The sequence below is a fragment of the Candidozyma haemuli genome (assembly GCF_002926055.2).
Source record: "Candidozyma haemuli strain B11899 chromosome Unknown A_2014730914, whole genome shotgun sequence".
NCBI lineage: Eukaryota > Fungi > Ascomycota > Pichiomycetes > Serinales > Metschnikowiaceae > Candidozyma > Candidozyma haemuli.
Genome location: NW_020289906.1, coordinates 481,640 through 505,440, shown reverse-complemented (window position 1 = coordinate 505,440; position 23,801 = coordinate 481,640). Strand labels below are relative to the sequence as shown.

At 43.8% G+C, this 23,801-nt stretch overlaps 9 protein-coding genes across 9 annotated transcripts; 3 read left to right on the top strand and 6 right to left on the bottom strand. All coding sequences in view use genetic code 12, as the record gives it.

The window, feature by feature from the left end:
- Positions 1 to 1,567: 1,567 nt before the first annotated feature.
- Positions 1,568 to 1,894, bottom strand: CXQ85_000214 (ribosomal protein P1 beta; the record flags this gene model as incomplete). The annotated part of the gene is made up of 1 exon (XM_025483970.1): positions 1,568 to 1,894. The coding sequence occupies one exon, from the start codon at positions 1,892 to 1,894 to the stop codon at positions 1,568 to 1,570; it is 327 nt and encodes a 108-aa protein (XP_025342185.1).
- Positions 1,895 to 2,841: 947 nt separating this feature from the next.
- Positions 2,842 to 3,744, top strand: CXQ85_000213 (rhomboid protease; the record flags this gene model as incomplete). Its single annotated transcript, XM_025483969.1, has 1 exon — positions 2,842 to 3,744. The coding sequence occupies one exon, from the start codon at positions 2,842 to 2,844 to the stop codon at positions 3,742 to 3,744; it is 903 nt and encodes a 300-aa protein (XP_025342184.1).
- A 50-nt stretch (positions 3,745 to 3,794) lies between these two features.
- CXQ85_000212 (uncharacterized protein) lies at positions 3,795 to 4,427 on the bottom strand (the record flags this gene model as incomplete). The annotated part of the gene is made up of 1 exon (XM_025483968.1): positions 3,795 to 4,427. The coding sequence occupies one exon, from the start codon at positions 4,425 to 4,427 to the stop codon at positions 3,795 to 3,797; it is 633 nt and encodes a 210-aa protein (XP_025342183.1).
- Positions 4,428 to 5,160: 733 nt separating this feature from the next.
- On the top strand, positions 5,161 to 7,499 carry CXQ85_000211 (uncharacterized protein; the record flags this gene model as incomplete). The annotated part of the gene is made up of 2 exons (XM_025483967.1): positions 5,161 to 7,400; positions 7,451 to 7,499. The coding sequence occupies 2 exons, from the start codon at positions 5,161 to 5,163 to the stop codon at positions 7,497 to 7,499; spliced, it is 2,289 nt and encodes a 762-aa protein (XP_025342182.1).
- A 147-nt stretch (positions 7,500 to 7,646) lies between these two features.
- On the bottom strand, positions 7,647 to 12,108 carry CXQ85_000210 (uncharacterized protein; the record flags this gene model as incomplete). Its single annotated transcript, XM_025483966.1, has 4 exons — positions 7,647 to 8,414; positions 8,805 to 10,782; positions 11,249 to 11,807; positions 12,102 to 12,108. The coding sequence occupies 4 exons, from the start codon at positions 12,106 to 12,108 to the stop codon at positions 7,647 to 7,649; spliced, it is 3,312 nt and encodes a 1,103-aa protein (XP_025342181.1).
- Positions 12,109 to 12,864: 756 nt separating this feature from the next.
- On the top strand, positions 12,865 to 17,218 carry CXQ85_000209 (uncharacterized protein; the record flags this gene model as incomplete). The annotated part of the gene is made up of 2 exons (XM_025483965.1): positions 12,865 to 14,786; positions 15,088 to 17,218. The coding sequence occupies 2 exons, from the start codon at positions 12,865 to 12,867 to the stop codon at positions 17,216 to 17,218; spliced, it is 4,053 nt and encodes a 1,350-aa protein (XP_025342180.1).
- Positions 17,219 to 17,264: 46 nt separating this feature from the next.
- NAM2 (leucine--tRNA ligase) lies at positions 17,265 to 19,928 on the bottom strand (the record flags this gene model as incomplete). The annotated part of the gene is made up of 1 exon (XM_025483964.1): positions 17,265 to 19,928. The coding sequence occupies one exon, from the start codon at positions 19,926 to 19,928 to the stop codon at positions 17,265 to 17,267; it is 2,664 nt and encodes an 887-aa protein (XP_025342179.1).
- Positions 19,929 to 20,179: 251 nt separating this feature from the next.
- Positions 20,180 to 22,348, bottom strand: CXQ85_000207 (uncharacterized protein; the record flags this gene model as incomplete). Its single annotated transcript, XM_025483963.1, has 1 exon — positions 20,180 to 22,348. One exon carries the CDS (start codon positions 22,346 to 22,348, stop codon positions 20,180 to 20,182), a length of 2,169 nt encoding a protein of 722 aa, XP_025342178.1.
- Positions 22,349 to 23,115: 767 nt separating this feature from the next.
- CXQ85_000206 (C2HC-type zinc finger protein) lies at positions 23,116 to 23,667 on the bottom strand (the record flags this gene model as incomplete). Its single annotated transcript, XM_025483962.1, has 1 exon — positions 23,116 to 23,667. One exon carries the CDS (start codon positions 23,665 to 23,667, stop codon positions 23,116 to 23,118), a length of 552 nt encoding a protein of 183 aa, XP_025342177.1.
- Between the last annotated feature and the right edge of the window lie 134 nt (positions 23,668 to 23,801).

Here is a 23,801-nt window from a genome sequence, read left to right as displayed (position 1 = left end):
CGATGCAAATACTGTCTCGCTTCTGCAATCCGATGCCTCGCTGTGAAAAAATCTCCATAACCTCTACACTTCGCAAACTTTCCCTCTTGTAAAACATCACCTTAACCGCCAGACATCCTTTCTAGGCCCCGTTGGAGAAATAAACTTTTAACTCTTTTCTTCCTCGATGCTCTGCTCTGCGGGCCGCCACGATCTCTTGCTGGTTCGCAACCTTGTTCGTAACTGTCTTCTCTTTTTCTGGGGTGGTTTTGTCTTTTTTTCGCAACCAAGGCTTTTTCCATTGCCTGATGGTTAAGCCGTGCTTGGTTCTCGCCTGATAAGGAGTTTCTACAGCAAACTGAAATTCATAGACGAAAACCTGTTTTCTTTTTGTTTAGTGCAATCTAGATCATTAGCCACAACGGCTTTAGCCGCGTTGCCGGATTTTGTGGTAAAAGCATCTCTGTATGACGTCGACTGGGACGTTGCTCGCCTCGGAGAATTGTGGCTAATTGAAACATCCAAGACGCTTTCTTTTTTTTCTCTACTCCAGACTTCGCCTATAACAATGGCTGCAAGACTAACACTATGAGAGATGGAAATTATTTAGATAACCTTTATCTCAGCCTATCTATCAGCCCATCTATTTTATTTTTTATCATCTAACTTACCAGTTTCACATTTCTTCTATTTTTACAACCTTCGGATTTGCAACATCCGCTTTTTTTTTTCTTCGTAATTGTTTCATATTCTTAATTTCAAGTCTTTGCTTGATGAGCTCATGGCTCCCGCATCAAACTTTAATGCTCTTTTGGCTTTCAGGCAGATGTCAAAAAAAAAAATTCTTCCGAGCTACGCAACCAAAGAGCCAAAAATAGTCCCTCAGCAAGAATCATGCGTCTCATGAAGGGACCCTTGCTGAAAGGGTTTAATATTCGGTTTTTTCTTTTTCCAGATCCTTTATTGCTTGACAGCGTGTCTTTCGTCTTCGAAGTACCCTGGTTTATTCTGTAAAAGCCACGGTTAATTTCTTCCGTAGGCTTAGAGGACCCTTGGTTTTTTCTTTGCTGTAAAGTTTGATCTACTTACTTGCTCGTCTTGGAGGGATTGTGGCTGAACTTAATTTTGCCTTGGTAGGGATATCATTAGTCCAAGATCTTGAACACAAAATTTTTGTGCTAGAGCATCTTGTGCCACCTACGAAGTGGGGATTGTGCTGAGTTTTCACAAAACCCCTATTCTAAAACGTGGACCACTGCAGTTGTATTGGCATTTCTTGGGCCTAGGCTCCTTGAGCACCGGCGTTTCTTGGAGCATCATCCCGTATGGTCTTATTACGGAACCGTCGGCTGAGATCTTATCGTTAACCAACTGAAATGGCTATTGGTTCTAGGTCCATGGGTCTAGGGCCAATCGACGTGTCGTACGATTTCTCCCCAGTTTCGCAACCGTTCATGAAACGATCATCATAGTGAAGCTTCAGTCAATATCAAGCTCTCTTCCTGTGGCTCTTTTACCCTACAAAAAATCGTCTACAATGTTCTTCTATGCGTGATGTATTAACAGTATGGAATTTGGAGTGGCTCGCTTAATCGAACAAACCGAAGCCCATGTCATCATCAGACTCCTCAGCAGCCTCTTCTTCCTTCTCCTCAGCGGCAGCCTCAGCAGCACCACCGGCGGCAGCAGCACCACCAGCAGCGGCGGCACCACCAGCTGGAGCAGAAGCAGCGAAAGAGAAGAGCAACTCCTTCAAGTCCTTACCCTCCAAAGCCTTGGAGAAGATGTCGGCCCAGACATTGTCGACGGAAGCACCAGCGGCCTGAGTGACAGCGGTCAAGTTGTCGGCGGAGATCTCAACACCAGCGTCGGCCAAGATAAGGGCGGCGTAGGAAACGGAAGCTTCAGCAGACATTATTATCGTTAAAAGTTAAAGGTGTAGCTAAATTTTTTCAACATATTGATAATGTTGAAGGTGGTGCGAATTTTAGTCACGTGGAAACCGTCGACCTCTAGGGCTCTAGCCCGCGCATCCTGTTTGATAGGCGCGGCTGAATCTCTAAGCCATGCATATGGCCTGCGTCGGAGATTCTCCAAAAACGGATGGGTATGGATCATTTGTAAGCTGATAAGTAAGCTGCATTTGACACACAGCCTTATACAGCCTTACACGGCTTGCTTAGTAGATGTAGTTGGATGGATAGGAGCATGCAAAGAGTTCAATACTCTATTGCTATTTCTTGGTCTTCGTATCTGCAACCTTTGTCTTTCAGGATGCTTGGACTGAACAACCTTCCTGACGCATCCTTTTTGTTTGTATGATACCGGTCCACCGATTATGACCAGTAGAGTTATCCATGTGAAAGGAATTTGTTCCGCCTATCTTTTACTTCTCTAGCCAAGTGACATTGCTCTTTGGCTTGTCTTTTTTGTTCACCAAGCGTTTCTGTCTTACATGTAGTCGTTATCGTCTTTTGGTTTCTTATCATATCTCACGGTATTTTTTCGCAGCCAAAATTCACCATCCTAGCCATCGCCAATAAGACCATCCAAAACATATATTTGATGACTTCTCTTGCCTAGCAGAGTCACTTAATTGGAATTGTACTGTTTTCGGTGGATCGTTGTACCAGAGGGACTTGTCGAAGAGGCATCTTACTTAGGTTCAAGTCAAAAGATGAACTTGGGTCACCATTTTGAACTGCCATTACGGCTTCAACAACTACATTCATCACACTTCATGTATCTTCCCTTCATAATATGAAACATTACTCCACACGGAACTATTATCTGTGTGGTCGTGTAAAACACACTTGCCAGTATAGATAGCTCTCGCCACGATAAAGAGTACCACCTCCATCCATGTTCAAGCTATCACCAATCATATTTAGAATTGGAAACCGTGGTGCATTCACGCTGAACCTTGGCGTAGGAATTCGCCAGTCGCGGAGCTTTAAGCTATTTTCGCCATCTTTGTTTCAGAAGAGAGGTTTCCGTTCACCACCCAGATTCAGTCAGTTCCAAAGGCAGAGTCTCGTCTCCCATTTCAATAGAATTCAATGGAATGTGTTAGCAAAGCCTGCTATTTTCACAGCGGCATTCCTTTTGGTTGCTCCTCCAGCTATACACTTTGTCCTTGATAGAGCCACTTTGCTCAAAAGAAATCCACAGGCATTAGTTTATTCGATCATTGGTTTGAACGTGGGTGTCTTCTTTGCATGGCAATCCCCTCGCTTCACGCTCCTTTTAAGAAGATATGCTTTACTTATCAACGATAGGTTCTCTTCCGTGTGGTCAATAATTGGCTCGGGCTTCTCCCATATGACCTTCACTCATATGTTCTTCAACATGTTCTGCTTTCAGTCATTCGGCTCGACGCTTGCTGTTACTCTTGGACCAGCAGGCTTTTTGCTGGCCTACCTTGGATCTATTGTAGTGTCGTCGTTTGTTTCCCTTGCCGTCAGAACTATTGCTAGGCAAGGAGTGAGTGGTTCCTTGGGTGCTTCAGGTGGTGTTTTCGGACTTCTCGGTGTGTTTTCTTATTTATTTCCAAATGCTGGTATAGCTCTCTTTTTCATTCCAATTCCAGGAGGAGCTTGGCTCATCTTCTTGGGCTCTATTGCATTCAACGCATTTGGTATGTTCTCCAAGACTCGTTTTGACTTTGCAGCTCACGTTGGTGGAAGTTTGGCAGGTATTTACTACGGTTGGAGAGCCAAAAAAGACGCAAAGGACAGGAGACGTCGCCGTATGATTTATTCCTAATCCACATCTTACCGATGTGTATTATCTTTGTAAATAGTATACACGTTATTTTATGCAAAAGAGACTGACTTCTTCTTCTTTTTCGATTGACTTGCACCCACATCTTCAGATACATCGCCATCCTCAGCCCGCTTGGCATCCCTGGCGCTTTTTCGCCTAGCTGCTCTAGCAACATTAGCCTTATTCTTGATCTCAGCTTTCTTATCGTTCAACTTGTTAGCCTTCTCCTGTTCCTTTCTTTCTATTTCGGCTCTCTTCAATTCACGGATTTCTTCTAACCTTCTGGCTTTCTCCAACTTGGATTCGTTAACTTGGTCATGCTTGTCATTGATGGACTTAACCAAACGGTTCAACATTAGACTGTCATGGTCATCCACAAACTTCTTTCCCTTCTTACCCTTCTTAGCTTTGACACCTGGAACAATAGCTCTGTTAAGATTAGGAATGTTCAATTCTTCTTCTCTGTATTCTTTTCCATTTCTTGCTCCATAAAGCCTTATTTTAGCATCACGCTTCTTGACGGCCTGTTTACTAGGCTTCTTGACTTTGGATTTGGGCGTTAACTTTGGCTGATCGGCTAGGAGATTTCTTGCCTGCTTATCAGAGAAGACTTCACTTTCGGCCGTTCTCGAAAGATTGGCCTTGCTTCTTCTTTTGGCTGCTTCCTTCTGTTTAGCTCCCATTTATTGATCTCTGGGCTATGGTATATTCAACTGAAGCTTGGAAAACCGATGCGCCATCTCATCGAGCAGCGATAGAATCACGTGTATGTGATCAGGTGGCTCATCACGTGCGCAACGTCAAACTATATAACCCCCTCTTTATCCTCTGGTAGATCAGTAGGCAATATACATGAGTCATAAGAGTTCCATGAAGCACTTTTGATAATTTACTGGAAGTTTGAGCATCACTTCCCTCGATCTTTAATCGTAAATGCCCGTCAGACCTTTATCTGGACGATGAAGGTAGAAATCTCCGAATAGATGATCAAAGGACGTTTCTAAAGGAATTATCCTCCATCAGCTGGTTTCCAAAAGTAGTATTTACGTGAAAAGATTTGTAATCCATTTGTTTTTTGATTTATTTGTGAAGTAATTCCGCGCTGGCTTTCACGGAATGGGTGCAAAAAAGCATCACTTGTGAAGAATATTCATGGGATAAGGAATAATATAAAAATCCATTTAAAAATAAAAAACAATGAAATAATCCAAAAACTTCTCGATACAATAAAACTTATGATATACAAGGAAGGTTGACTGTTATTTTTGTACCCCTTGGCTGGACCGTTTCACTAGACCGTGCATTCTTTTGGAAACCATTCGGTGATTTCCGCAGTCGCATCGTCTATCTTATCTTAGATCATCCCCACAATCCAGAACATTAGCATTAAACCAACCAACATAAGAGTTCTTCTCCATGAACTATAGCTTCAATTGGGACATGTTCCCATCCACGGCTCTTGAGGCGTCTCGCTTGCTGACGCCTTTAGGATGCCTTATCCAGAAGTCATCAGTGAAGGTTCCAACGTTCAACTCGTTTCCCATGAAATGCCTTCTGTGTGGAGCCACCACGAGCATCTTCACCGAGATTGACCAAACGGGCAATGTATTTTGTTGTCCATTCTGCCTTAAAAGATCCCCTTTACCGAAGAAGGCAGAATCTTCAACTGGGCTGGACGTTGTTCCTCAGAACGAGACTGTGGACTACATCATACCCAACGACATTGCACAGCCAATTGGCTCGAGGGGCCCGGTCGTATTATTTGTGGTTGACTTATACCAGCAAGTTGACTGTCCTGAAGAATTCACAGCGTTGAAGAAACATTTGACGGACTCTATCTCCAAGCTCTCAACAGAAACGTCGGTGGGGCTCATTTCCTTTGCTAATACAGTCACTCTTCATGGACAGAAGGAGGTTTTATTCTCATTAGACAAACTAGTACCGGCAAACTACAACTTTGCCAGTATTCTCGGCGATAAACCTGTTGTTGCCAAAATACTACTGATGATCGCTGAATCCTCAAGTACCAACATTTGGAAAGGTCTGCAAGCTTTGCAGTCAGGGTACTTTAGCTCGCCCAAAGAAGCAATAGAGCAGGTGGAAAGACTTCGCCCAAATCTAACAAGATCTTTCAAACCAGAGCGTTCCTCAGGCTTTGCTCTTTTGATAGCTACATTGCTTATCCTGGCTGCAAGCTCAGCACTGCTTCTTGGTAAAGTGAAATATTTTTCTTCAGGTCCTTGCACAATTGGGCCAGGGAGCGTTGTTAATACCCTGGAATCAATGAGGACCCATGATGACATCGCTAACCTTAAAGCTAGTCATTTTGTGGGGGCCTCAAAATTCTATAAGGCCCTTTCATACATTGGATGTGGTTACACAATTGATCAATCCTACAGTGCTGCATTTACTGCCGGTGGCTCACTAACAGACTACAATGTTGGTAAGACTTCTTCAAGATTCTCCTTCGACTTGTTCTTCGGGTCTCTTGATCAGGTGGGCTTGTATGAAATGTGCTCCCTATCGTCAGGAACAGGTGGAGCTGTCATATTCAGTGATGGGTTTGTTACTCATTCTTTTGGAAAGAAGCTCCAGGCTGTTTCTGAAGACCCCTCTACACAAGATTGCATTTTAACGGTCCATACTTCGCCAGGATTGAAGGTGTCTTACACACTTTCTTATGGTACTCCATATCAGTCCTCATATCAATCAGGAGATCAGACTAGCTATCATCACGATCGCATTTCCGATAATATTTCTGGCTTTGAGTCACTGTTGAAAAAGAGACATTTTACTAACAAATGGTACCTCGGGGAAGTCAGAGATTCTGTCGGGTGCGTTCTTTTTGAGATAGATCCATCAAGTTTGAAAAGTTCAACTTTGAAAGATGTCTTTATCCAATTTGAGCTAGAGTTCTGGGACTCTGAACTTCAGCAGAGAGTGATAAGGAGTACCACTCTTAAGAAGCCCACTACAAGAAGCGTTTTCGGCAGTACTGAGGAAAGCAAAAAGAAACTATCCAGCAAAATTAATGAAAACGCTAGACAAAAGGCCCTTCTAACAAACTTTAACCCAGAGGCCTGGATCACAATACTAACTAGATTATTGATCAGCAAAATCGACACAACATTAGGTTTTGAATCGTTCGAAGAGGTGATCAATATTTTGGATGTGACACTTATGAAGATTGCCAAGTTTTTTGGTGTGATGAAGGAGCAAATCTCAAACTGTAGCAATCCGTTTGAAAATCTTAAGACCCTTTATTCAATCGACGACCATTTCAAAAAATTGCCCATTCTTGGTTATTACTTGAGAAAGAACCCACAGCTTATCTCAATTTTCAACAGCTCTCCAGATGAAACAGCTTACTATCATCATATTTTCATGGGTCTTCTGACAGACGAATCTTGCATTATGATCCAACCAAATCTATACGAAGTCGTGGATGACAGATTAGAAAAGCGGCCATTAGAGACTACAACTGTCCAATTGATCAAAGATCGTCGGTTTTTTGTATTGGATACATTCCATACCGTTACCATTTATTTGCATACCCAAAAAGATAAGCTTCGCCTCCACAGCTCAGACAACGACGATATAGTATACGAGAGGAAGATTGAAGAGGTCAACAACATCATTGACATAATTCATTCTGAGTTACTATGTGATCGTACATTCATCCCTAAGCTTATCTTGACCCAAACAGGACATTCACAGTCAAGATTCCTTTTGTCACGCCTACTGCCACCAAATAACATTATAGAGGATGGGGCCAAGACAAAGAAGAAATGGTGGACTTTGGATCGGAGAGAAAAAACAATCACCACGGATGATATTAGTGCTGAAAAGTACTATGAAGAGGTCTTGTCGCGTGCTCAGACCTTAAGAATAGAAGACGGCCTTTAAAAGTTGCTTTCGATAAACTCAATGACCGTCTTGGAGATGTCCTCTGCAGCGCCAGCGTCAGCCAATGGTCCGCCTCCCTTATGGTCAGCACCCTTGACTATCTTGCTGTGTGAGCTCCAGATGTCTTTCGGTGTGACCTTCTTCCAGTCCTCTAACAAGGCGGAACGATCCACCGAGGGAGGAATGAATTCATCCTTCTCACCGACCAAAACAAGCAATGGCAGCTTAACCTTCGCAAACGTTTGAGAATAGTCCTCCTCATTAAGATAGGAAGAGAAATAGTCATCATCAGTTCTCCTAGCATTTAACGAATAAAATCTGTAAGCCGACACTGGAGTATTGGCAGCCAACCTCCTGGCTTCTTCAGAAAGCAATTCCTCTCCTCTGCCTTCATCAATGAGCTTCTTAGCCTGCTTAAGCACTTCCTTGATGTTGGAATCCTTGTTGAAATACTCGGATGCCTCCGTGTCCGAGACCGGAGCTTGTAAGATACCACCGTCCAATCTGAAAATGTCCTCAAAATCGTCCTGATAAGTGAATTTGGAGAGATACTCCAATGTATCTTGACATCCTGTAGAATGGCCCATGAGGACCACCTTAGAGTCAGTAGTACCCCTGTTTGTCCTGAGATACTTCACAAGCTGGGCCAATTGGCGAACGTCACGCTTTAAGCTACCTGTTCCACAGCCGCTATACGATGAAGTAATCAAAGTTTCCACGACTGCCCATTTGCCACCCAATTCCTTATCGAACAGTTCTGCAATCTGGGGTATGTATTTGGTGCAGAGGAGACCATCGCCTAATCCACCAATGAAGATGAGGAAACTTTGAGGGCTTCCTTTTGAGGTATACTCAATTGCAGGTAAGTTTGGTTGGTACTGGAAAATATTGACCGGAAACGACATTGAAGTTGTAGTGGTGCTTGAGGTTATCCGAATCACGGCGCACTAAGTACTAAATGCGCACTTATATTAGAGTGTAGCCACACTCCTATAGATATGGCGGAGAGAAACGTCTTTTCCGTTTGAAAAGTTTGAAAATTTACTTTTGGCCAGATAGGTGTATTTATATTATTTAGTAAAGCCTCAGCCTTCAAAGGAAACTCCCTCCACCCCGCTATCTGCTGATCCACCAGTGCTGTGATTTAAACCAACCTCAGGAATCATTTTTGTGCTGATTGACATGGAGTGAATGGTGGTGAACATGACTAAGAAGTGAAGGAAGACACAGTAGGCCAAGAAGAGCATCCTTGTAGTCCTCGTAGCTAAGATTGATCTGGTGATGGAGATGAAAATTCGTTCAAACGGTGACAATCTCGAGCTGATTCTCTCCTGTTCTCTCATTCTAAAGCGTTCAATTGGATGTAACTTTGATTCGTACTCGCTTTCGTATGCGTTTCGTTCAAGATCTAGCGAAGCATTAGGCTTTGGCGTAAAGAGTCGACGGTTTGAATTTGCCGAGGCGCCTTCAGCCACCTGGTTCTCGTCTTTCTTGAGCAGCGCCATGTATCTGGACTTTTCGTAGAGATCCTCATTATCACTCTTCAAAGAGCGATTCTGTCTCTTCAATTCGTTGACCAAATTCATCTGGCGCTTAAGGTCGTCCTCAAGTTCCTTGTTTCTATCTCTAAAGCGATCTCTTTGTTTGGTGATAATGGGGAGGATAGACCCATCTTCTCCTTGATGGTGTGCTCCGCCAGCAGATCCATGTCTCGTAGTATTCTTTGTCATCCTGGAAATTCCGGAGATCATGCTTGCGGTATCATTGAGCTGAGGACTTGCCGAACCTCTCATATCAGCTAAATCATTTTCAAGTTTAGCGTTGAGTTCTGTGAGTCTCGATACTTCGCCCTGGCCATCCTGTAATTGACTTTGAAGGTCGTTGATCTGCGATACAAGTCCATCGTGTTGGGACCTCAAGCCTGCAAGTTCAGTGGTCATCGCCTTGTTTCTCTCAATTAACAAGGAATCTATCTGCTTGGGCTGCTCAGTGCTTTCACTATCTTCATCCAAGATATTGTCACCGAATTCAATTTGGCGCAATAATTGGAGTTCATGCTTAATCTCGTCGTAATCAGTCGTTCTTTCTAGTTTCTCTTTCAAATGCTTGATTTCATCAGATGCATGTTGTAAGTCTCTTGTTAACAGCAGCACCTTCGTAGAGTTTTCTTCAGAGATCGAACTGACTCTTGTCTTTACTTGATTCAAATCAGCCATCAAAAGGGCATTCTCGCTCTCTAAATCTGCGACCTTCCTTTGGAACTCTGACTTAATAGCAGTACTAGCAGAATCATTCAATGCAACGCTCAACTCTTGACGCAAGTTCTCGTTTCTTTTTTCCAAGTCGTAAACTCTCTTCTTCCACATTTCGGCATCACGGTTGGCCATATCTAACTCAACCAAAGTAGAAGCTGTGTCTTGACCCGAGGCACCACCATCTTCACCATTGTTGAATTGCTTGTTGTGTGAGTTCAATTGAAGCTCAGTAACCTCCATCGAAGTTTTGAGCTCGTCAATGGTAAGCTTGTAAGATGCAATCTGTTCTTGATGCTGCTTTTCCTTATTGGCCCAGTTTGATTCCTTCTCATGAATCAAAGACTGAAGCTCATCTTCTTTTGCCTTAAGCTTGGTACTTAGAAGCGCTGCCAGTTCTTGCTCATTCTGCAATAGACGTTGCTTCAAGACTTCGTAATCGGCTTTCTTCGCGAGCTCTTCGTTAAGATGAGCGAGCTGCTGTTTCAACTCGGAAGCTTCATTCAGGTTTACCACCGCATCCAAGCAAAGTTCTAAAAGTGGCTTGGGATCAGGAGCTTCAGCGATCAATCTATAGAAACCAAAGAAGAAAGCCTCCACCTTCTTTTGCTTTGTATTCATGTTATCAATTTCATTCTGGTACATCTTTAGAAGATGCTTGATCTCCCCAAGTTTATCAGCATCCTCGAGTTTCTTGAACTCTTTGGTCTTGGACGCAAGGTTCTTCCTACTTGTCAACGAAGCCTTTTGTTCTGATTTGAGTTCAATTCCCTGCTCATCGAGCTTTTTCTGCAATGATGGCAAATCTATCTCTTTCCACGTCTGAAGAGCATTTTGGAATGCATTCTGTTGGATATTGGCTGTTTCAGACATCACAGCGCTATAAGTTGAAAGGTGGATACTAGTTTGGCCGCGCTTGGAGTTATCTATGTGGACCGACTGCACTTGGAGCACCCTGATAACTTGCTGTGGGAGAGTCGTAAAAGGTGGATAAATTGACTAAGAATTCGACATGTTAATAGTATTGAGTTCTGGGCACTGATTTAGTTTTCTGATGAATGATGTTTATTTTATGGAAATTAGGCCTGGTATGTTGAGCTCACTGGGCATCTATCAGTCCATCATATGTTTCGCAGAGGGACCAATTCTTCAACTTCTGGGCCAGGAACAGTAGTACAAAGTCATACGACTCAAGTCATTTTAACACGAACGTACCAATGTTCATCCATAAGAGTATCAGCTACTTCTACTGGTGGTCTCTAGACCTTCACTACCCAACCGATCTTTTTTTTTGGAAAGTTTAACCAATTATAATTACACTAAACTAAGGAGAGCTAAACGCTTACTCCTCGTCCTCCTCGGCACCTTCAGCGTTCTTGTTCTGGTTTCTTCTCTTCACTCTACCTGGTCTGCCACCGCCGTATGGAGAGTTTGGAGCGAAGTCAATGTGCTTCTGGGAGTCCAATCTAACCATGAAGGATGGAACGTTGACGATCTGCTTACCAACAGCAATGTGTCTCTGGGTGATCAAGACTCTGGCGTGGTGGATAGATCTGGCAAGACCCAACTTGAAAACCTGGGTTTGCAATCTTCTCTCCAAGAAGTCCTCTGGTCTCAAGGCCAAGACGTAATCCAACTTCATCTTGTCCTCTGGCAAGACACCGACTCTCACCAATCTTCTGATCAAAGCGTTACCTTCGAACAATCTCTTCTCGTCCTTGTCATCTCTGGTCAACAAGTCACGGGCAGCTCTTCTAATCTTAGACAACTGGAAACCGATTCTGTAGATCTCTCTCTTGTTCTTGAGACCGTACTCACCAGCCAACTTCAATTCAGCGTCCAAACGAGCAGACTCGTATGGCTGCTTTGGCACAGAGTAAACCTTGGAGTAAGTTCTTGGGGCACCTGGGTGTTAGTTAGAGTTTATGGCGTTGTACTTCCGCCGGGCCTACGACAATCAAAACCGAGCACAGCTTCTTTCAAACTGCTTAGCAATTCATAAATTTAGACGTGAGTCCAATCCAGAATCACAGTTAGATCGAATCTGTGTGATGCTTGGTGTAACTGAAGTGTCGGGGGTTCAGTTACGGGAGACGAATCTCCAATTTGATTGCAGAGGGCCCGAAACCTCATAGACTGCACCGCGTGCTGTCTATTCGATAAAGAAGTATCTTTATAATCATCTTTTGTTAAACATACGAGGCATGTTGACTTAGTTCTTGGATGAAGAGAAGAAAAAAAGGAAAGGAAATTTTCAAAAGCGAGGGCTAAGTACTTATAGTGCGAAAAAAAAGTCTGAAAAAAATTGAAAAGTCGTGCACAGACCCAAACCCCGATGCGCCTTTTCTCTCAGACACTTTGTCGCAGACTAGGATTAACTGTGTACAGCGTTAGTGTCAGACCACTTATACTTAGGATCCCCACTAATGGCTGCAAATGTCACCTACGCTTCGGAACAGATGAAATACCGAACAAGCGTTGATGATTGCCAAAAGTATCAATAAAAGTTTCTTAAGCTAATATCTGAAGATTTGCCCGAGAACGAGCCGCTGCTCAGTGATAGAAGGCTGCTTTTGTTCTACTTTAGTTAAAAGAACGAAGGACAGTTTAGCATGAAGTGTAATAACTGAATTTCGGTCAACGTAAGCGTAATAGTACAAGCATCTTTGAATTAGTGTTCATTTCAAATTCCCTTTAAAGGTACTTCAAGTTCCGCCCGTGTCTTCTGACATTAATCTAAGGCAAGTGTACATCTTCCCAAACATCGCCAAACTTTTAGAAACCGTCTATTAACAACAGAGAACCAATCTGTATATATTTCCATTTTTTTATCTACACTTTAGGATAAATGAGTATTACTCTCATCTCCATCGCTTCCTTCTCCTACGCACTATCTTCGCGATTCGCATCTGTAGATATCACCAGAGCCTCATCATACCATATCTTTTGGATCTCCATTACGATGAAATTTGTCGCTTTAATTTCAGGAGGAAAGGACTCCTTTTATAATATTTTGGAATGCCACAAACAAGGCCATGAACTTGTGGCATTGGCAAACTTGCATCCACAAAATGAGTCTCATCATGAGACTGATTCGTTTATGTTTCAAACGGTAGGCCATGATATAGTGAGCCTTTACGCCCAATGTTTGCCAAAGATACCTCTATATCGCCAGCCTCTCTCTGGAAGTTCTGCAAATGTCCAGTTAGAATACACACCAACTGCCGATGACGAAATTGAGGATCTCTATACGCTCTTGGCTCGGGTTAAGGAGGATAAGCCAGATATTGAAGGTGTGAGTTGTGGAGCTATCTTATCTCATTACCAGCGTACTAGGGTTGAAAATGTGTGCGATAGACTAGGTCTTACGTGCTTGGCGTACTTGTGGCAGAGAGATCAGGCGGAATTGATGCTGGAGATGTGTGAACTGGGTCTCGATGCACGTTTGATCAAATGTGCTGCCATTGGGCTCAACGAAAAACACCTAGGGAGACTGATTACTGATATGCTTCCGATTCTTACTAAGTTGAACCAGATGTACGATGTTCACATTTGTGGTGAGGGGGGAGAGTTTGAAACCTTAGTGTTTGATTTCCCCTTTTTCGAGAAGCGCCTCGAGGTGGTCGACCAAAAGGTAGTTGCCCACTCCTCTGACTGCAGCTATCTCCAGTTGAATGTAAAAGTTGTCGATAAAGACGAGGAGAAAGATGCTGCTGGCGAGGAAAATACCTCGGCTCTCATTGGTGACCAAGGCAGATCTGAGTCTTTCATAGACGACGATTTCTTTCCTATCTACGAAAAAGTTGAAAAGCAAGAACCAACTAAATTGCCCGAAGTTAAAGAAGCATCATTCTCTTTGGGCCCTACTGTTCTCACAACGCCATTGAGGCTTTACATATCCAACATAGTGAGTACAGCGTCAGACATCAAAAGCCAGGCTCATGATATTATGACTCAGATGCTGAACATCCTCAAAAATCATGAAACGTCAATCACAGATATTCAGCATGTAACAGTGCTTGTCCGTGATATGGCCGACTTTGCACAGATCAACACGGTTTATGCTTCTTTTTTCGCCAATACTTATCTTCCTCCATCCCGTGTCTGCGTTCAAACGACGCTTCCACAGCCTTATGGGCTCCAGATCTCATGCATAGTTCTCAAGCCACCAGTCGAAACGAGACAAGGTATCCATATTAGATCTCGTTCCCACTGGGCACCACAAAATATCGGACCATACTCACAAGCCATCGTTGAAGTTAGGGACACATTTAAGACAGCAACGCTCTCAGGGCAAATTCCCTTGATACCTTCTTCTATGGAACTTGATGATGGAGATTTAGTCCGGTCTGCTGTGCTCTCATTACAGCATCTCTACAAGGTCAAATCCCTTGTCAACGTGAAGCAATTGGCCGCTGCAGTTTGCTTTGTCACAACCACACCTCCTAGCGTAGCGTCGCAGGTATGGAAGGAATACGTTCAAGAAGTCGAGCATGGACAAGATTTTGATAATCGCCTCATCATTGTTCAAGTTACTGGCTTACCTAAAGGAGCTACAATCGAATGGGGCGGGCTTGCATTCGAAAAGGTGATCGGCATGTATGACGACGAAAGTGAAACCGAAGCGCCTCGCCTCCTTTCTTCTGCTACCGAGCTTACGCAAGGCTTCAAAACAAACCTCGTGAGTGTCAATGAAAACTTCAACGTTGTCAAGATGATGGCTAACGATATAGGCCTTGTGATCGATTTCCTTCGCAGCCCTGCTCTTGGGAACTCGCATGTGACAGTGATGACTAAGCTTTCCAACATCCACAAATTAGTTGCATTAGGCCTCCCCGCAGAATGGGTTCCAGTCGTCAACGTATGGGATAGCGATGGTGTAGAGTTCGGTTTCGCCATCACTTGGGTAGCCTGATTTCGCAGCCATTTTGCATTTTTCGCAACCGTGCATCTCAAGATGCACCTCCCAGAGTATTCTCAGAAGGTTCTTCCTCTGCAGGCGATGGCCTTAACTTTCCATACTTTTACTTCTAAAGCAGTGTATGCTTAATCTACGACCTTTAGTGGGCGTAATAAGACGCTCTCCTTCGCAGGACGTCTGCGCAAGAAGATGTATATTTGTTATGAATCATGAAAAAAAGAAACGTACGAAGAAACGGCCCATAAAACCAAAACCAGTACCTAGCCAAGAACCAGAACGCAGGAGGCCACCCAGCAGGGAAGAGGAACTACTGAATATCCAATATAATGAACATTTGAAGGAACTAAGAGATCTTACTCGGCGTGTGGGTGACTACTTGAAGCAAAAGGATGCTTTGGATGAACCACAACCGCAGCCACAGCTTACTGATGAAGCTGACAAGGCCGATGAGCTCTATGAGGCTATCAAGGACAAGTCACCACTGGAGGAACGGCCATCAAAAGACGCTTCTGGTGCACTTGCATTGAATGCGCCACTGGAGACTTCAGTGTCGCCTCTGACAGCCAGTCTACCGGAGGCGCTTCAGGAAAGATTAGGACTTACATTGAGGTATCTCGTGAATGATGAACATCAAGATTGGCCCTTGATTTTGAGTCAACTAGAACAAGACGGTGGATTGAAGGGCTTCTCTGACAAGGATGTACGCAAAATGGTCTACGCCATTCCAAAGCATCAGCTTGTTGATCTCTACCCTAAAGTTAAGGAGCTCATGGAGGCTGCAGGGATGAAGGAGTCCCCGAAGATGATAAATACATACATGAGGAGTGTCATTCATGGCAGCGCTGTGGGCCCAGAGAAAATTCAAATCATCGAAAACTGTGTTGATGAGCTCAAATCTATGCATAAGAAGGGCGCTCTTTCTCGTGATACCTACGAGGTCTTAATCGAAGCATACGGAAAGAATGCTTCTATTGATAAGGTTAATCAGCTCGTCAAGGAGATGAAACAGCTCGGGTTGGAGCCTCTGAGGACGGTCTACTCGAATGTGCTCGCCACTTGTGTCTACAAGGTTAAATCACACGCTTCGGCGGTAGAACTTTTTGATTCGATGAAGTTTTTCCTGAAGAAGACTCAACCTTCCACTCGCGAGTACCAGGACATTATTGTCAGTTACGTGAACAATGACAATATCGAGAAAGCTTTGGACTTATACCAGGAAATGCGTACAGAGAAGATTGAAGTGAATCAGAGTATTCTAGTTGCCCTTGCTAGGGGCTGCTTCTCGAGGGATGAATTGAAAATAAGAGCATGGGACTTCATGTTTGAGATTAATAGAAGAGGATGGACACCAACAGCCCAAAGTGCAGAGTATATGCTTTACTTGGCCCTGAAGGACGGTGACTTGTCGTTGGCTCGTTCGCTCTACCAACAGCTCAACTTGGGTGGAAATACTTCACCTCGTTCGTTCTCATTCCTTCTTCTTGCTTACTCAAAGGCTAGTCTCGATGGCAGTGTACCAACAGTGGAGTACAGCGAATCTGGTCGTCTGTTCCGTTATAATATAATGAATCAGACAGACTTTGCATCAAGTATGGAGGATCCCAAGACTGCTCTTCCATTCTTGCCAAACATAATGCTAGAATCACCATTGGAGATCTTGGCAGAGTCGAGTGCAATCATGGCTCACACACTCATGGTTAATAATCATTTCGTGAATTCTGAGAGTATCAATAATTTTCTCAACGTGGCAGCCAATGTCGGCACCCTTGATGACTTCAAGCAAAGACTTGAACAATTCACATATCTAGACAGGGAAGGCATTCCAGCCACAAGAAGCTACATCGAGCCTGATCGCTGCTTAGATGAAGAAAATGGAACGAGTGACTCCAAAGAAGTCTCGCGGTCAAGTAATGGAACCTCGCTTTCTACTTCACCTGTTCTCGAACAGTTCCTTCAAGCATCCGACGGACGTTTTAAGGTCCCCAGAGATACGATTACGTACCTCATTGCATTAAAGGCAGCAGCCAAGCATAACAATTATGTCCTAGCCCAGATGATGTGGACGGAAAGAGGTCTCTATAGAAAGTCTGTTCGCTGGACTAGGCTTTCAAGACATGACAAGGATAAGCTCGACTTTGATTTTGCGATCTCTATGGTCAATTGCCTTACACAGCTTGGGCTTCTTGAAGACGCTCTTGCGGTTGTTGTTAGCACGGAATATCAGTTCAAGTGGAAATGGCATCATTTCTCCCAACTTCACAAACGAGGTGTGGAGATTGGTGATAATAAGATCACACTGACGCTTCGTGGGATAGCAAAGAGGGGACAGATCAAGTTCGAGGGCAAAATCCATAGAAAGGATTACAAAAGATTCGTGATGAACAACGGATATTAGTAAATAGTGTAAAATTACGACTTGTATATATACATGCATGAAGAAACTATTTGGATGTAATGATGCTGATAAGCCCTTCTTTGACAATTAGCTTCTTGATAGCTTTGTCGCCAACAAACTTCTTGACAGGGCCTTCTGCTAATGCAATGCTGAGAACTTTTTCTTCAGATTCCGAAGCCAACGAACGAAGGGCTTGCATGGAATGTCTAGCCTTTCCATTGATAAAAATGTTAAAATTTGTGTAGGGAGACGCAATTGGCTCTGAGGTTGGAAAGCTTTCGTTAAAGATCGATGTGAATGGCTTTCCAAAGCCTTTTGCCAATCCTTCCCAACACTCCTCAGCAATTGAGGGTGTGGCAGGAGACATGACAACTAAGAGTCTCTCGTATGCGTCAAGAATTATCGCTGGATAAAAGTTGCCATCTTTCACGGCGGCCTGTAAAGCGTTAGTCATTTTCATGAAGTCCGAAATGATAGTGTTAAATGATAAATCAACTTCAACAGATTTCAGGATCTTGTTTGTGTAGAAACGAATGTCATTGTACAAATTCAATTCTTTCTCTGAAAGAACAATTTGGTCATAAACCTCTCCAGCGAGCTCAATATCCTTGAAGGTATTACCCTCTGTTGACATACTCTGCAGAGATGAAACCATCTTGATAACATCATCTTTGAGGTTGATGACCTTCTTGAGCCATCTCTCAATCCCTTGAATCTGGTCCTCATTCCAGTTGAGCTGATCAGAGATTGGTGCTGAGAAAAGAATGTGAGCACGAACAGCATCAGCCCCATATGTCTCGATACATTTTGCGGGGTCCACACCATTATACTTCGATTTAGACATCTTTTCAAAGCTGACAGATGGAACGAGCCCGGTCGCCTTTATCTTTGGTCTAGAAGCATCAGACAAGTCCACTTCCTCTGGCTTGAGGAATCTACCACTTTCGGGGTCAGTGAAAGTCTTGCCGTGTACCATTCCTTGGGTCACCAACTTCTTGATAGGTTCATTCCTGACATCTTTGCCATCCCACATGCCGATATCACCCAAGAATTTGGAAATGAAACGAGAATACAAAAGATGTAAGATAGCATGTTCCACACCTCCCACATATAGGTCGACAGGCATATGACGAGTGGCTTTATCGTGGTCGAAGACCTTGTTGAGATTTTGTGAGTCAAGGTAACGGAAGAAGTACCAGGAAGAATCAATGAAAGTATCCATAGTGTCAGTATCACGCTTCGCAGGGCCACCGCAAGAAGGACATGTGGTATGAACGAAAGATTCAAGCTTGTCCAAGGGATTACCACTGCCAAAGCTCTTCCCATCAATCTTGGGTAATAAGACAGGCAAGTCCTTATCAGGAACCGCGACGGGACCACAAGAATCGCAATGTACGATCGGAATTGGTGCACCCCAGTAACGTTGTCTCGAAATAAGCCAGTCTCTTATTTTGAACTGTGTAGCCTTACCACCAGTATGGTTCTTCTCAAGAAGAGTCATTATTTTTTTGCCGGCCTCCTTGGAACTCACGTCAAATAGATTACCCAAAGAAGGAACACCGTTCTTCAAGATCGAGCCATCGTAAAGCTTACCATTCTTAGCGGTAAACAACCCCTTCTGTTCGGCTACTTTCTTTTTATCGCTTGGCCCAACTGTGGGCCTGACGGGAACACCAGGCATATGGAGCGCCCAAAAGGCAGAATCACGCTCATCATGAGCAGGACAACCCATGACGGCACCATGACCATATGAACCTAGGACGTAGGGAGCAACGTAGACAGGTACATCAAAATCTCTCTTTTGTTCACCGTTAATATCAATAGGCAATGTGACTTTCACATTCTCCATAAGGTATCCCAGCTTCGACAAAGGGTCATCATCGTTTTTGGCCAACGCAATGTATTCTGCCAAATCTTTATCGTTCTGGGCAATTTCTTGCACAATTGGGTGGTTCAAGGCAAGTGCTATGAACTGCACGCTAAAAAGCGTATCTGGTCTAGAGGTAAACACAGTTACACTATCCTGTGAGCTCCCTTGGCTGGGGAAAACGATTTCAGCACCATGACTTTCGCCAATCCAGTGCTTCTGCATCGCCTTGACTTTATCAGGCCATTCGTCTAATAGCTTAAGGTCATTCTGAAGAGCACTGGCATATTTTGTTATTCCAATAAACCATTGCTCAAGGGTTCTTTTCTCGACCTTAGCGCCTGATCTCCAGGATTTACCTTCGGAGTCAACTTGTTCATTGGCAAGAACAGTTTGGTCAATAGGATCCCAATTGATCTCTGCACCTTTTCTGTAAGCCAAGCCGTTCTCAAAAAGAAGTGTGAAAATCTTCTGTGTCCATTTGTAGTAGTCTGGGGAAGATGTATTCACTTCCCTGTCCCAGTCAAAGTTCGCGAGCATTAGCTCCATCTGGTCTTTCATTTTCGCAATGTTAGTCTCTGTCCATACGGCCGGGTTAATACCTCTTTCAACAGCAGCATTTTCAGCTGGCAAACCGAACGCGTCCCATCCCATAGGATGAATCACATCATAACCTTGTAGACGCTTGAAGCGAGCAATCACATCACTGATGGTATACACTCGTTGATGGCCCAAATGTAGAGTTCCTGAAGGATATGGGAACATCGAAAGACAGTAAAACAGTTTGCCGTTCTTATTAGGTCTCTCGACTCCATCAATGGCAGCTTCTTTCCATTTTTGCATCCATTTCTTGTCTATTTCATTCAATCTTAATGCTCGTTCGGGCTACCGGAAGACGCAGCAAAGCGCACAGTTATCCGTGAGAGGCCCAAACCTGTTTTAGTTTTAAGCATATGCCTTGGGTAAGCACTCCAGGAGATGTGAATGCCTATGTCTTTCGCGAAATGGTTCAATGAATATTGTGAATCATATAGTAGCTTGGAGTGCAGGACAACATCAATTCTTGCATGGCATTTCGCAGCCATTTATACCATTTATGCTGCTTCGGTTGTCAGTGTCACTTTCTTCTGGCGAAGGTCTGCAAGCGGTCTTAAAGAAGAGAATAGAAGATCGCATAGCCCAGTGTATCCTAGACTATCTAGTCTGTTGAGAAGGTCGACCTTTATCTCGAAATAGCTCTTCCTTAACCATCTTACATCGCTGTTCTGTTGTAACATGGCCACTGAGTCCTCAGAAAGAGGCCCGGGATGTCTGACAGAAATTTCATTTTCCTCATCCTCGAGGCTCCATATGATTTCGGCAACAAGGTAAGATGTTCCAGGGCTATGTGAAAGGCCACCCATGTTCTTAAGTTCGATGAGGTCCGAATAGGTAAAGAAGTTGAGACCAGCTACTTTCTTTAGGTACTCCGCGTCAAGATACATGCCCTTGTTGAATGTACCTTCATCAAACTTAAAAGCTTGGTCAAGCCATACAAAGTTGATCGAATCCATGATAAGACTGTTCCTAAGCTTCAACGCAGTGCCCCCTTCTTCAAACTTTAGTGTCCGAAGAAAAGAGATATAACCAAGTGCTTCCGAAAGAATGAACGGATTGGAAGAAAGGATCATCTGGTAGAATAAAGTGGGACCTGGAACAAGAGCTGAAGGTTCTTCACCATCCACTGCATCATTGAAAGCGAGTTGCCTAAGCGATCTCAAAAATTCCATAAACTTCAACTTTGTTAATAGGTTGAACCGCTGCCACCTGGATTCAGTATGCAAAAATACGTCCTTTACAATATTGAGTATCGTGGGGTATACATCCTGGAAAAATCCATATTCGCTATGGAGGATGAACCATTTGATAAAAGTTTTGGACAATACCTGATAGAGTAGATTCCAATGACTGTCAGTGTCGGGTTTGGACACCTCCTCGATCACAACCCGAAATGTCTCGATGTCAGGATGAAGGAAGCGAAGGAGGCGCACTTTCCTATCCGTACTGATGCCTGTGGAGGTGATGGCACTTTCAAGAGGTTGTGAAAGCTGTGGGAAATCTCCCGTCAGAGCGATGGACACGAGCTGGCTGAAAGCAGATGTTGACAGCTCTGAAGACAATGCATGAAACTTCACAGCTTGAATGAACTTTTTTACCAACGGCAGGTCATCGTGAGACAAAGACAAGTTGAAGGCAAGAAAGTACTTTCTTAGCCTTTCATTTGCGATGTTATTCAAAGTGAAGAGCGAGCCCGGATTTGCCATAGAGATCTTGTCGAACTCATCAACCAAAGTACGTAGAGACTCGACCGTACCAATAGATATGCTTTCAACATTGGAAGGAGAGTCAAGCAAGTCTAAATCATTAAATGATCTTATTACCATCTTTCTCTTCTTGAAGGAAAGACCCGAGAAAGAGTCAAAAAGTCTTTGAACTTTGTCTCTTACTTCGTTCGTTTCCCAGGAACAAGAGCTTGAGTTGGAGATCTTGCTCGTTAAAAGGCTCTTTAGGTCCTTGTTTGGATACTGGATGACATCTGATTTCAGCAGGTCCAAGTTTCTTGTTTCTGGCGCACCCCTGAAATCTAACGTAGGGTTCAAACGCTTCATGTATGCTATAAGTGATTTGATACATGGATCGAATGGGAACTTTAAAGACAAGTTGACGACCATATTAACGTGCCATGGTTTAAGGGCATATCTCTTCAGGCCAGTCAAAGCATCCCTTGACTTTCTTTGCTGGGAAAGACCAATAACGATAAGTACGGTGATGTTAGACCGCAGATACTCAAACGATAGAAGGCCAAAAAGCATGGGAAGAAGCTTGTGAAGCTCATCAAACAATGCCTTACCAAAGAAATGCAGTGCACAAATCAACCACTCTAGGAGAAGGTTCTGGGACGTGGGTGGGAGTCGCTTCAGCTTGAACTGCTTCCCATTCCGGAAGTAGACCTCTGAGACACCCACAGCGCCCAAGACCCGAGAAATGACCTCTGGTTGAATCAAGAAGTCCCCATCAGGGACAAGACATTTGGTTATCAAGGACAGGCGTAGGGAATTCCTTAAGGAATAGTCAAAGATGATATCAAGCACCATATTCAACTCGGGCTCTGATAAGCCGTCCAGAGCAGCAATTCGCGTCAATTCTTCAAGGGCGTCGGAAGATTCTTGACCCCTTTCGAAAAGCTTTCGTAGGTTTTCCGATATCTCACTCAGTTGATGCATTTCTAAGGATGTCAATGACTGAAGTAGTTGGTGTTATGTAAATAAACATCACGTGCGAAAAGTTGGCGATGGAGTAGGTACTTACGCTTCTACGTGATCCTGGGAAAGATAATGAAATATAGGAAAAAAAATGCTAGTTCCTTTCCTTTGAAACATTGGGGGGTTTGAATTGATTTGCAAAGTGCTATAGCGCACATACCCCGAATTATTTCGTGAAAGTCGGAACTAATCTCTCGTGCTCGGCCTCCAGAAGCCAAATGACGGATTCGATGGGTCAATTTCATACACATCCACCTTCTCTGAAGCTGGTAAGGTGGTTACTTTTAGTAGTTCTACAAATAGATTTTCACTCAGTAAGTTCAAACTGATAAAGAAAAAAAATAAAGAAAACGCATAGAATTTGGGTCCGGTTGATATCATCCCATCACGACACTTCAGGATCTATGACTTTGGGAGCAGTCCAATCCAATTGCCCCACGTTATCGAAGGCGAAACTTCATCAACACCAAGGTATGTAATATTTGAACTTTCCAAACCATTATGGTAATTGTCAACACAAGTTGGAAAAGATTCTGTCGATGCTGTCAAGACTAAAAGACTGATCAGTATTCTCCAGAAACCAGGTATGAGCCGTGGATCTGTTTGGCATCATTCATTCATTGGGATGACAAACGGGGTTGCATTGACGCGATTACGGCAAGAGCCAGTCAACCCTACTAATCTTTTGGTTGGGCGTGGAGCATTTGAACAGTAGGGCCCGTTTGAGTTCATCGGGCGAGTTTGGCATCGGCGGCTTTCTTGCGACAATCACGCTTAATATGGCCCTTCTTCCGGCAGTAGTAGCAGACCATATTTGCTTTCATTGCCTTGTTGATGGCAGTGATTTCGGTGTCGGTCAAGGTGCTGGGTTCCCTTGCAGTTAAGGCAACAGCGATGGGATCGGCCTCTCTTGCGGCAGCGATGGCAAATTCGGGAAGGGAATGCAAAATATTTGCTTGACGTTGGAGGTACTCGAACTGCTCCGTGAACGTGTTAAGGTCCAAGCGTCTAATGTCGGAGGCGTAGGGTTCGCCACAACCTTCAGTAAGGGCGACCGAAAGGGTAGTATCATTGGCAACATCCGCAGGGAGTTCTCGAGCCAACTCGGTGAAGGAGTTGAGGTACGATTGAAGGTTCTGCTTTTCCCGGCGAAGAATAAGAAGGGTACGGAGCACAGCTGCTTCGTAGTTCGGGTAGTAGGTCTTCTTGGGTAACTCATGACCAGTTGAGTGCTCCCATTCTGGCTTTTCACGTAAGATGGTTTCGTTTTTGAACGTCATCCGAACAAGGAGATATCTTGATCAAGTCAAGAAGATTAGGAAATTACGTCGAGAGGAAAATACCAGTCAAGACAAATGTCACAGATGCAATTAGCGACGTAATACTGACGAACAATAAGGTAACGTCGACGAGG